This window comes from Sarcophilus harrisii, chromosome 4 (assembly GCF_902635505.1).
Source record: "Sarcophilus harrisii chromosome 4, mSarHar1.11, whole genome shotgun sequence".
Classification (NCBI taxonomy): Eukaryota; Metazoa; Chordata; class Mammalia; order Dasyuromorphia; family Dasyuridae; genus Sarcophilus; species Sarcophilus harrisii.
In genome coordinates this window covers 191,557,534-191,571,566 of record NC_045429.1, presented here as the reverse complement: position 1 = coordinate 191,571,566, position 14,033 = coordinate 191,557,534, and the positions used below count along the sequence as shown (strand labels likewise).

Genomic DNA, 14,033 nt, shown 5'->3' with positions numbered 1-14,033 from the left:
TTCACTTGCTCAAATTAAAACACAAAAAAAATCTAAATTAAGGCATTCATAAAAATAATTTACGCCCATTTAGGGATTTCTAAAGTAGTTTCACAGAATTTTCACCACTAAGATTAAAGTATGTAAATGAATTGGAAAAAATGGAGGAAGACAGAAAGCTTATTGAAAAATTTCCCCCTGATATGGCAATTTTACTGATAATTCAAGAACTGTTAGTAGATATGAGGAAAAGAAAAAAATTAATTTGTCATCTCCCACTATATCTGACTGGCCTCAGTTTCCACTTCCCTTATCTTTCAATCTTCCATGTAGACATCAAGGTCTCCTTAGCACAAAACTCTTGCTGCCTCCTTTTGAGGTATTTTGTGGAGTTCTGATCTATTCCTCATCCCCCAGTCCCAATGTCTAATTCTTTTCTTTCTAAGATTATTATCAAATCAGTATTATCGTTGCAGCTAGAAAGGAAATGACAATCTATTTTCTAATAACTCTCCTCACAATCTTTACAACTACTCAGACCACAACTCCCTCCCTCAGTTACCATTTCTCTATTTGTGTTGTCTCTGTAGTACCTATCACAGTGTCTAGAGAATGGCAGGTACTTAAAAAGTGCTTGTGGATTAACTGTCATGGATTTATTAATGAATAAATAACATATATCATGAATCTTTGGAAGAAAAACCTTCATAGAAAAATTGTACATTTATTTGGCTCTGTTCCCAAATACTCTTCATTGAACATCAAAAAAAATAATATTTAGTCAACATATAATACCATGAGTAAACTTACATTCTTCTTCCTTGGGATCAAGTTGTGTGACACTGACAGACAAACGATCTACCCGCTCTTGTAAAGAGTTGACTCTGAAGGAAAAACTGTGTGCTTCGTTAAATAGTTCTCCAAATATATCTTCAGCATACTTACCTACAAAACACAAAATATAAATAATGCAAAAATGAATCAGATTTTCATATGAATGAAGTATATGATAATTGAACATTTAAAAGAATAATAATTTAACATATATTTGAAGCATCATAAGCTACAAATTCCAAACATTTTATTGTTTTCAAATATTACTTCTTGGACATCTCCACACCATGCTGTCTCCACTCAAGCAATTGTCCCTTGCTGCCTTCCCACCAGAAAACTGGACTGGAACCACCTTGGCCCTAATTTCATAGGGCCAATTTCAATACCGCACAGACTTTGATGTGATCAAGGCCTCCAAAACAATTCTTGGTTATACCTATGCCATACCCCTCTCTGTGTAGCCTTCTTATTCTCCATCTCCCTTTTATGTTATGTTCCTCCCTCAGTAGAATAGAAAATCTTTGAGGGAAAGGGAATTAACTTGTTTGTATTTCTATTAGCACAAAGTAAGCTCTTAATGAATGTTCTATCTAACATTAGTCTCTGAATACCTTGAGAACAGGAACTGTCTTTCTTTGTATTGTAAGCACTTAACCCAGTGCCAGGCACTTAATAGGTGTTTAATGATTATTTACTGGATAGAAACACATTGGTATAAGAACTAAATTGGATGTCCTAAATAAGCACTAATACAAGATGATAAAGATATCTATACTATTATAGTCACTCTTTAAGATCTCCCTATGAAATATCCTTAGACTAAGGATTAAGACTAGCTTAAGTCTGAAATGGTTATATTTACTGGTCTAACCAATTGAGGCTAAAGTTTAATTTTATTACAAAATCCCCAAATATCCTAGTTGAAAAGGAGAAATATAAGTCTAAAAATCTAATTAATCAATTAGCCTGGGGATTTATAATCGGAAATAATCATTACATTTGTAATATCAAGAATTAAAACACTTTCATGTAACATGAAATGAATCAAAATACCAAATTTTAAAAATATATTTTTATATGATTTATATGATTTTTATATATTTTTAATAGTTTCTTTTTTACTGTCAGCTATCCTTTCCTATTTTTATAACTAACTGTATTTGATTAAGAAAATTTCCTTACCCTTTCTAATTTGTTGTCTTTAATTACAAGGCCTCCAAAATCAGAAAAGTAAAAAAATTGTAGGTGTCCAATAAAAATAAAGAGGTGGTAAAGTCTTCTTTTATGAATAAATCATACTAACTTTATTTAGTAAATGGCCTTTGTTTCTGTTTTGACTTACTTTCTAATTCTCAGCTAATTCTGGGTAAACAAGGTTGCTAGACAGTTGGGATCTTGATAGATAGTTGCTGTAACAACCCTCCCAGGGGTCTTGGGCTATTCTTGTGGGTGGGATCCTCTAATTTTATAAATTAGCCTCCTAGAACCTGACTCAACTCTCTCTACTTAAGAATTTAATTCTATTTATAGAGTGTATCTCCCATATTATACTTTGCAAAAAGGTGCTATAACACTATATGCTTTAGAATTAAAATTTCTTTTTTATTTTTTATTAAAAATATTAAATTAATGTATTAAATTAAAATAAAATAAAATATTAAAGTATTTTATTAAAACATATGCAAAGATAATTTTCAATATCCACCCTTGCAAAACCTTTTGTTGAAAATTTTTTCCTCTCTCTTCCCTCCACTTTCTCCCTTAGATGTCCAGTAATTGGTTCATAATTATGTATATTTTAATGTGACAGTATATGTTAAACATATTCAATTCTAGAATTAAAATTTCTTAAGTTTAAAATGTTTAAAGTTTAAACTTTAAAATGTTTTTTTAGTTTAAAATGACAAGTTATATGAAATGAATCAGCACTTAATAGCTTATAAATGCTAAGCTATACTTAATTGAGGCAGCTCTATCCATCATGGCAGTAGAGAGAGTGCTGGGCCTGGAGACAGGAAGACCCAAGATCAACTATGGCCTCAATGATAGTTGTGTGGGTCCTGAGCTAATCACTTAACTACTGTTTGCTTCAGTTTCCTCAACTATAAAATGGGGATAATAACTCTTACCTCACAGAGCTGTTATAACAATCAAATGAAATCATATTTGTAGAGGGCTTAGCACAGTGTCTGGCACATAGAAGGCACTATTTAAATGCTTATTCTCTTCCTTTCCCTTATCTTGAGGGAATTTTAAATAGGGGATACCTGTATACTATCTAAAATATTTTGCTACTGTTCAAAGAAAAATATTATCATATACTAGCTTAGATCCAGATAGTATTTTTCTAATGTTTAATTCAATTTTTGCATACAGCATCTTACTTGATCATTACATAGTCTTGATCTAGCCATATATTTTAATGGATTAAAATTACATATACAATGCTATATTAGTAGCAACAGATGTTTAAACTTGCCAAATGACAATCATGATAATTGTTACTCTAAGGTAAGTCTACAATACTAAATGTTGATATTCCAGTGAACAGATCTGGAATCTTGGCAATGTGGTTACACCCTCTGGTAGGATAACCATTTATCTATGCATTCTCATCCTATGTATTTTTTGTTCATATCCTTGTATGAATCCATTGTGGGTACCATTAAGGCCTTTCTATAAGTCTCCTAAAACATGGGTATACCAGGGGCAGCATACATGTTAACCTTCTATTACTTCAAATAAGATGGTACATAAATTGCTTAACACAATACCCAGCATATAGAAGGCACTTAATAAATATCTGTTTCTTTGCCCCTCCCAGCCTCACTATAGCTCCCTGACTGGTTCACATCTTTACCAGCCTTCACATCACTTCTTGCAAATTAACTGGACATTGCTAATAAGCTATAACACATTTACATCCTTCATATATGTCTCTTCTTCTATCACATATGTCTCTGTACTTCTTTTGGATTCACTGGAGACTATTATATTCCTTTGTTTTATGAATATTTGTCTTAAAATGACTAAAATTATGGATAACTCTATTAAGACTGTTCATTCATATTATAGTCCAGACAAAAGGCATTTTTTATTCACTTTATTGTCCAGCTATTTTATTTTTGTTTTTTAGGTTGTTCAACAGTTCTCCTTACCAGTACATGCATACTTTTTTTTTTTTAAATCAAGAGAGAAACAAGCATCTTGGTTCATAACTATGTATTTTTTAATGTGTCAGTAGCTGAAATATCAATACCTAGATATGAAAATGATATTCTCCCTTTAGGTACAACCAACTTGAAACAGATTTAAGGAAGCAATCTATTTCCATTTGGCATGCATAAGTTTGTTGATACCACAGCTTTCATCATATGACATTCAATTTAATCCATATTTATCAAGTTCAAGGGATAAGACCTGGCACTTGGTACAAAGATAGAGACATGCTGCAAACTCTTTTATTTAGGAACTAGTTATGATAAAAGGATAAGTAGAAAAGGATTGATCCAGATGAAATGTTACCAAAAAGATGAAAAATGTAAAGATCAATTAGTATTAATAATACAAATTAGTAATATATTAGCAAGGGAAGATGTCACAGAGGTGAAATCAGAGTTGGGTCTTGAAGGAAGAAGGAAATGTCAGTCAATAGAAGTGAAGATAGACTCCATTCTAAGTATGAGGATCAGCTTGAGTAAAGAGACGGGAATGGTAGAAAGATCAGAACAGAGTAGTCCACATTGGCTGAAATGGTGATTATGTAGAAGAGAAGCATAAGGTAAGAGGGGGAAGTTGTCCCTACACTAATCCAAATAAGAAAAGATGAGTATTCAGATAAGTTTGGTTGCAGTGGAAGTTGGGTGGGCCAGATATAAGAGAGATTCATAGGCCCCAACAACAGGATATTGGTAATTGATTGAATGTGGATATTAAGGAAGATGACTTTCAGGTCCCTCACTCTGTCACAACATCACCTCCCTGATGCAATGGTCCTCTTTGAGAAAAACAAGAACAACAACAACACATAGATTACTGTAGGAAGATGGCCACAGCAGGCTTTATATAAAGGCTTATTCCTTTTCCTTCTACTTTCTTGTCAACAGAAGTTAGAGCTAATGAATCAACAATTATTTACCACATGTTAAATATACACTTTTTTTTAAAGTCAACCTTTCTGAAGAATGTAACTATGTGTTCACAGAGCTGTGAGGACTGATCCCTGGCCATCTGGAGAATAACTAAGCCAAGAACACTGTGTTTTATCTTTACAATAAAAAGCAGACTTCATTCAAAGGCAAATCCTTCTTTTCAAAAAATTGCAGTGAATATTACTTTAAAAAATAATTTCAGTCGGTTAAATTTGTGTGCTGAAAATTGCCCCATGAAAGAACATTATGTGGGTCTTATAAATACATTTTCATTTAATGAAGAATTAGACACATTTACATTTCCTTTCAGTATTTTGTTCTGACAGACTAATACAAGTCAAAATTTGGACTCAATATTTCTCCTTTTCTAGTCTGTTTCCACTGCATTTTTTCCTGTTAAAGATGACTTTATTACCTTTTTTATGTGCTGAGTATCATTGCCATGATCTTTTAAAGCTCCCTTCCAGCTCCAGAATACTAAGAAGTGTGCTACCTAGCTTACTGCTTATTGCTATAGCAATCGCCAATTCCTCCTTATTCTTAACCCTAAACTTACTTAGTTACCAGGCTTAAGCTTTTAACACTATTCACCCACTCACACTATGATAGATTTTATCCCTGGCTCTGTTGCTGCAGCTATCTCTCCACTCACTCTTATAGCACTTACTCTTAGATTGTTTACAATTTGGATAATTCTCACTCTACATGCAGTCTCCCAATTAGGCTAGCTTTGAGGGTACATCATGACCAATGGCAATAATGAATGCTATCCCAGGGGTCCTCAAACTTTTTAAATAGGGGACCAGTTCACTGTCCCTCAGACTGTTGGAGGGCCAGACTATAATAAAAACAAAAACTTTGTTTTGTGGGCCTTTAAATAAAGAAACTTCATAGCTCTGAGTGAGGGGGATAAACGTCCTCAGCTGCCACATCTGGCCCGCAGGCCGTAGTTTGAGGACCCCTGCCATAATCCATATTCTTTCTAGATGAGCAGCTAGATAGGGGAGTTTTTGAGTCAGAAACACCCTTCCTGAGTTGAAATCTGGCCTCAGACACATATTAGCTGTATGATCCTGGGCAAGTCATATAATCCTGTTTGCCTCAGTTTCCTCATCTGTAAAATAAGCTGGAGAAGGAAATGATAAACTCTTCCAGTGCTTTGCCAAGTAATCCCCAAGCAGAGCCACAGAGTCAGATTGGACTGAAAAATAACTGAACAACGACAGCAGCATTTATACAAGTATCATAAGATTCTCAGAACATTTGACAAACTATGTCATTTTATGTTCACAACAACCTTGGGAGGTAAGTGCATGTCATCATTAGCTCTATCTTGTAAGAAAAGGAAACTAAGGCAAACAGAAGTAAGGGACTTGCCCAGAATTATGCAGTTAACAAGCATCTGAGGCCTAATGTAAATTCAGGTTTTGATTCCAAGTTGTATTCACCTTAATTATCTTAAGGCTAGTTATACCTACTCTGAAACCCTGGGGCAAAATCTGGGCAAAAATTGGGGCTTCTGCAGATATTCTGTTCCCTGGTTACCTAGGGAATTATAAAAGATACAATTGTAGTTAAAAAAAAAAAAATCTGGATTAGTGTCTGACACATTATGTGACCCTGGGCAATTCAAGAAATCCCTCGATGCCCCCAGGTAACTTTATAAGAATAAATTACAAAACAGATGCTCATCTCCCTTGTTACGAGTTTTTCACCAGATGTTTATTATATCAATAAAATTAAGGGCTGGAGTCCTTTCCTCCTCTGTTCTCCAGAAAATCCTCATCTTTTAAATTTATAACGCTTCCAAGAAGTAAGACAATGCCAGGCAAGAGCCAAATTTGTATTCTGTTTCTGACACTGGCTATATATAACTGAACAATTTATCTGTATGAAATCTTGGGCTTCCTCATCTGTAAAATTTGAATAAAAATATCTGTCTCTATCTCATTGGGTTGTTATGAACTCAAATGAGATAATTCATGTAAAAGAGGTTGCAAACCTCAAAGCCCCTTATAAATGTCATCTACTGCCATTATCCATATGGCAAAGAGAGAAACACAGAAACTGGGGAATCAGCTCACCTAACTGTTGTGGTGGGATAGTTTTTAAAAACACACACACACACACACACACACACACACACATATATATATATATATATATACGCACATACATACATGAAGAACACATGTTTACAGAGCATTTCACGGTTTGAAAAGCTTGTTTCCAAACTTCCTTTAATTTTCTAATTAATTATTCCTAAGAGAACAAGAAGGTTTTTCAAATGGAAAAATGTCATGGTTTTTATCCTTATAAAAACCCACCAGTATTGCATAAATACTTGTTCAACAAATGAAAGACAATAATAAAGACAAAATTTTTATCTTTTTGTATAGCTCACTTTCAGATAGTGCATTAATGGTTACAAAGCACTTAATTTACAATAATTCAGTGAAGAGGGTATTCAAACATCATTAGTTCTAATTTACAGATGAAGTCAGTAAGATTGAGCAGAGTTCAGTAATTTGAGCCCAAAATAATAATTCCTGCAATTATTGTCTATAATAATAAGAGCTCACATTTATAAAGAGCTTAACTCAGCAGATAGGTGACTCAGTGGATAGAGGGCTGGGCCTGGATTCAGGAAGGCCTGAACTCAAATCCTATAAAAACAAATATTAGATTGGTACCTACCTCTCAGGGTTGTTGTGAGGATTAAATTAGATATTTATTATTTGTAAAGTATTTTGCAAACCTTAAAATGCCACACAAATATAAGTTATTCATGTTAGTCTCTCACTTTTCTTACCAAAAGGAAGGATTTATCCAACTATTCTTTGGGGCCCAGATGAGTCACCCCATTAAACTGATTCATCTGCATTTTGTTTTGATGTTTTCATTCACATTATGGTTGCCACTATATTTACTGTTCTTTTGTTGTTTTTGCTTTCTATGTTTTGTATAAGTTCACAAAAATTCATAGCAACATTGTATATTAGCAAAAACAACAAAACAAAACCCAAACTAGGAAAAAGGTGAATTCCTAATATAACAGAAATGCCAACAAACTGTGGTATGAGTGTCATGGAAAATTATCTCATTATAAGAAATGTTAATATGAAGATCTTCATTTCTTATAAAGTAGTATTCTTTCTTTTCCATTTTATTTCCATTACACATTTGTTTAGCTTTCCCACATTATTGGGAATACTCTTTTTCTTTTTCTTTTTTTCCCCTCTGTATTAATTTTTTACATTTATCTCTTTTATTTTAAAAAAGTTATTTAGTATTTTCCCCAGTTACATGTCACTGTATTTTTAATTTTAATTTTTTATTAAAGCTTTTTATTTTCAAAATATATGCATGGATAATTTTTCAACATTAACCCTTGCAAAACCTTGTATTCCAAATTTTTCTCACCCTTCCCCAATCCCCTCCCCTAGATGGCAAGTAATCCAATATATGTTAAACATGTTAAAAAATATATAATTTAGGCGTTGACCTGAGGGAAATTGTGGGCAAAGAGACATGAGATGAAAAGGGAAAGAATTCCAAGCAGGAGGATAGACATAATAATGTCCTTGAGTTGGAAGTCATGATCAAGATGCTATAGAGCTCATGAATAGCCTAAAGATCAGAAGATTTTATATTTGATCTTGTATTTAATAAGAAACCACTAGAGTTTATAAAATGGGGTTGGGGAGAAAAGGGGTTGGTCAGTCTTGTGTTTTAGGATGAATTTGATGGATGAATAAAGTATGTACTTCGGGGGGGGGGGGGAAATTTGAGGCAGGGATACCAACCCAAGGACTATTGAAATAGTCCAGAGAGGAGACAATCTGAGCCTGAAGCAGGGTGATGGGAGTTTCAGAGGAGGGAAGGAAGAATATCCAGGAGATGTTATGGAGATGGAATTGACAAATCTTGGCAGCTGATTGGATATGGTGGATAAGAGGGAGTGAAGAGTAAAGGATTACATATAGTTTGCTTTAAAAACATTATCTCATTTGGCCCTCATTCTACCTCTGTGAGGAAGGCAGTATAATTACTCATTTCTTATAGATGAGACTGAGGTCAAAAGGGATTAACTGATTTGCTGGCAGGAATTTTAAGTGAGATGAGCACAGCTATGGTATTAAGATGTGATAAAACAAAAGAGAAGAGGGTTGTGGGATAGAAAACAGGATAAAATTAGATTGGTTATAATCTATAAGTATAGGGTCAAAATTTCAAAAAGAGAAAATGAGACCAGAGCAGGGGAATCAGAGTTTACAGTGAAGATAAAGAGTAAATTTGGGAGGTTTGGAGTACAAGAAGAAAAGGAAGAACAGGATGCTATCATCAGAAGACTTACACAGGTTTGTTTTTTTTTATTTTTAGTTTATTTTTAATACATATTGTTTTATGAATTATATTGAGAGAGAAAAATCAGAGCAAATGGGAAAAATCATGGGAGAGAGGGAAAAAAAAGTGAAACATAGCATGTGTTGATTTATAGTTTTTTCCTCTGGTTACAGATGGCATTTTCTGTTCAAAGTTTATTGGGATTGCTTTGGATCACTGAACCACTAAACCACTGAGAAGAACCAAACCTTTCATAGTTGATCATCAAACATACTTGCTGCTATTGTGTACAATGTATTCCTGTTTCTATGGGTTTCATTCAGCATCAGTTCATGTAAATCTTTCCAGGCCTTTCTAAAATCAACTTGTTCATCATTTTTTATAAAACAATAATATTCCATTACCTTCATATACCACATCTTGTTCAGTCCTTCCCCAATTCATGAGGATCCACTTCTTTTCAAAGAAGAATTTTAAAGTTCTGGACTGTGGTGGCAGAATATTTGTAGGTGAAGATGAAATTGAGGGTTTAACAATTCCTACATTACGATGGTCTTGGAAGTTCAAGAGAACAGATATTTGAGGTGTCCTCATACTGAAAGATATGATAAATTAAAGTCTCCTAAAAGAGTATGTGATGGAGGACAGAAGACTATGAATCAAATGTTGAAAATGGAAAAATAATAAACTGGTGACTGGCAGATAAATGCTGATAAGATTTATATAGTCACATATATGGACCAAATGAATTTCAAAGGAAAAGAGTTTGCTGGGTGATGGCAGCAAAGTATATATGAACAACAAAGAGTATGTCCTACTTCTCCTGTTTCATTCAGGAGGCATGAAAGAGAAAGTGGCCACAAATACTGTGTCTTTTAGGTGAAACCAGGTTTCTGTGATTGTAAGAAGACAGAGAACATAAAAAAGATGTCTAATACAAAGCAGAGTCTGCTAATAATAGGATGGGAGCATCCAGAGGACAGGCAAAGCTGGATGGGGACATGGGATGGGTAGGCCTGAGGTAACTGGGAATGAGACAATTATGTTAGAATGTATGTAATATGAAAGGCTTACTCACATCCACTTTATTTTATTACGAATCTGGATGTCTTCGAGTTCAATTAAAGTTTAGCCACCTACCTAACAGAATTATGATTTTAGGTGATGGCACATTAGAAAAAGGAAAACTAATTAAGAAAATAAATACCAACTTTAGCCCCCCCAAAAAAAGTGATCTTTAGTTTCTATATAAAGTGGAGATAAGAAGAAGATGGAAACTACTAGTAAAACTTTTTATTATGTCTAAGATTGGGGACTCACTATATTAAGAATATTATTGGACCCTGGGCCTCCCAGGATTTTATTTCTGTCAATACTCCATAGCAAAAAGTTTTGAAATTCTATAATGAAAAATGTAGTATATTATAGATAAAAATTAAAATGCAAAAACATTTCAGAAATTAAAATTAATAAATTCCACTTTCATCATAAACTCACCAGATGGGGCTGTAAGCTGCCAAGAACTTCCAAAAAAGAAACAGGTAAGAAAGGATTTTGATCCTGAGCTTCTCCAGGGTAAAGAAAGACCTTCATTTCTAATTTGAACTCTACTTGTTACAAGGATTTAAATAGAAAAGCTATTAATTTTCTATCTGTTTACATTAACTGCCTAAAAAAACCAATAAAAAGACAAAAATGTGTTTTTTGAGTAAAGAACACTAATAGCTCTAACCAAATCTTAATTTCAATATGATAACATTCTTTTTATACTTATAGAAAAGCATTTATTCTAGTTGTTTTTATGTATTCTGTTGTTCCAAGTTTAAGTTAATTCTTTATTTAGGAAAAACATCTTTCTAGCATCAGTCCCTTTATCTTCTAAGAAGCCTGCTTCTTTTCTTTAACAGAAAATATATCTTTTGATTCAATTACTGCCTTTTAGTTTGCCAGCAATAATGAAAGTTCTCTAAAGAAATACTAGATTAAAAAAAAAGGCTTTTGTTTTTTCAAGAAAATATTTTAGATAGACAACTGCTGAGAAATAAACCTTGATTTAAAAAAAACAAAACTAACCTTTCAATCTATTTTAATAGTTTTTCAATTATTTAATCAACAAGTACTCATCAAATACTTATTACTTGCCAAATATTAGGCTAAACATAAGAGTACAAAGACAAAAGTAAAATATCCCCTACTCTCAAGGAACTTACATGGGGGGAAGAGAAGGAAGAAGAGGGAAGGAGACAAAAATGTTTCTATACAGGCATATATGCAAAGCAGATATAAGTCAGTCACCAACATGCACTTAGTAAGCACTATGAACCAGGTACAACATTAATACTAAGTACAAAGTAGCTGTGGGGGGCAAGGAAGAGAATGCACTCCCATTTAGGATTACCAGGAAAGGTCTCAAGAAGAAGGAGATACTCAGTTGATTTTTAAAGGAATCTTGATTCCAGGAGTCAAAGGTGAAGAGAAAGAACATTCAAAGTATGAAGAATAATCAATATAAAGGCATGGAGACAGGAGATGAATGTCATACGGGAGGACATACACAAAGGTCAGTATGGCTGGACCATAGAGAACATAAAAGGAAATATTATATAATAAAATTAGAAGGGTAAGATAGAACTAGATTAGAAGGCAATAAGTTCATATATGATCCAAAAAGTGAAAGAGAGCCACTAGAGTTTATTGTGAAGGGAATGAGCAGACCTGGAAAATCACTATCATAGTTGAGCAGACTTTAGAGGTATCAAACTCTCAGTATAGCCCAAATCAGATGAAAATATCATTGGTAAGTGGTTAACAAAATAAAAATGCAATGGTCATAGATAATATTATTTTTTGGTTTTCTGAACATTTCTATTTGAGTTTTTAATATCCCTGGGGTACAGAATAGATTGGAATGGAAAGGGACCTGAAACAGGAGGAACCATTAAAAAGTTATTCTAGGTGAGAGGTGATGGGAGCCTGAACTAGGTTTGGCAACTATATGGGTAAAGAAAAGATGTATGAAAGACTGAAACAATAAGTCCTGACAACTGATGGGATATAAGAAGTGAATGGGATTAAGCAGTGGAGGATATCAACAAGGTTGTGAAGCTGGATGATTTCACAGAAATAAGGAAATTCAAATTGAGTGCATGGTAGAATTAGGGAGAAAGGCAGTGAGTACTGTTTTGGACATGTTGAGTTTCAGATGCTCCAGGAACGTTATTTGAGGTGTAATCATAATATATCTTTTTAAATAGCAAACCTTAAGAATATTTGGGCATTGGTTACTTAATATAAACCAATGTTTCTCATCCTGGTATGTAATTCTGGTGAATAGGACCTACAGAGCTCCCAACATGTAGTTATAATCATCTCTCCTACATAGACACATATATGAGGGTATTTTGAGAGTAGATCAATTAGCCATTCCAGTCTGTTGTTTTGCTCTAAAGTATTTAATATACAAAAGAAACAATATATTATGCCTATACATATTTATTTGATCTTAGAATTGGTCTATATGAAAAGTCTTTAAAACTCAAAAGATTAAAAGAAAAATTTGAAGAGTGGGAGGCTAAATAACAATTTTCTGACTCATCTGACAACCCACTGAAGCTCTTCTGGTTTAGAATATGTAATACTTTGTAAGAATCTCAAAAACACTTGTTAATTTTATTTGGTTTTACTTAACTATGCCAAACTATTTTCAATATCTGTTCTGTTCCCCTTCTCCCCTCCTAAAAAAGCCAAACCAAACCAAACTCATAGAGAATTATTTTCCAAAAAATGCTGTTTTATTTTGAAATTAGGTGCATTGACAATCAAAGATACTTACTCAGACTACTTAGTTGTCTAATTATATTTGCCAAGGAGATATTGGTTACACATTCCAGTTCATTCTTAATGCCTCTGGGCAGTGCTGTATGGCACAGGTGCCTGGGGTCAATATTTCTCTTCACTAATGGCATCCCGAGATGAATCTATGTGCCAATTCACCTGGGAGGAATGAAATACAGTTAAAGAAGATGATTCATATGTCAAAACTCAAATTTTCAATCATTTCTGAGTAATGCCATCTTTCATATGCAAATGAACAATAACAATTTTTGCTTGGAAGAAATGCATGAATTTGGATGTTCCCCTAACAACAACAACAAAATCAGATGAGATCATCTACCATAGATTCAAGCCATTCAAGATTCAATTCAGAATCTAACTTTTATTAAACAGACACTGAACTAGGCATCCCCTGGGTACAAAAGTAAAAATGAAAGTCTCTTCCTTTAAGGAACTTAGAGTCTACCTGTACATATATACACAGTAATTTGAGGAGGAGAAAAGATTGAAATCTGAGAAAAATCTAAGATTAAAGATTCTAAGAGTAGCAAAAGTGAGGAGAGACTGTATTCCAGGAATGAGGACTGCTTGTGTGAAGGTGAAGAGATAGAGATGGAATTTCAGATTAAGGACCAAACTGGTAGATCATCTTGACTAGAATATAGAATATGTGAAAGAAATTAATACATAATAAATATTGAAGGGTAGACTTGAGTCACATTGTAGAAGTTTCCATAATGCAAAGCTATGGAATCTATGTTTTATTCTTGAGGCAATAGGGAGCTTCTCAAGATTTTTAAAGCCGGGTCAGACTTGTGCCTTACTTAGGAAGATTATTTTGCATCAGTTCATATATGTCTTTCTATATGTCACTGAAATCATTGATTT

At 33.6% G+C, this 14,033-nt stretch overlaps 1 protein-coding gene across 6 annotated transcripts in view; it reads right to left on the bottom strand.

The window, feature by feature from the left end:
• WASF1 (WASP family member 1) overlaps window positions 1-14,033 on the bottom strand; it is a 123,809-nt gene that overhangs the window by 21,784 nt on the left and 87,992 nt on the right. For 5 of the 6 annotated variants that reach the window (XM_031964412.1, XM_031964417.1, XM_031964416.1 and 2 more), the window contains 2 exons: window positions 13,144-13,304; window positions 790-924 (listed from right to left, as the gene is read on the bottom strand). In XM_031964412.1, the coding sequence (XP_031820272.1) occupies window positions 790-924; window positions 13,144-13,276 (268 nt within the window). In that variant the 5' untranslated portion in view covers window positions 13,277-13,304. The remainder of the gene's footprint in view (window positions 1-789; window positions 925-13,143; window positions 13,305-14,033) is intronic. The other variant, XM_031964418.1, reaches the window with a different exon arrangement.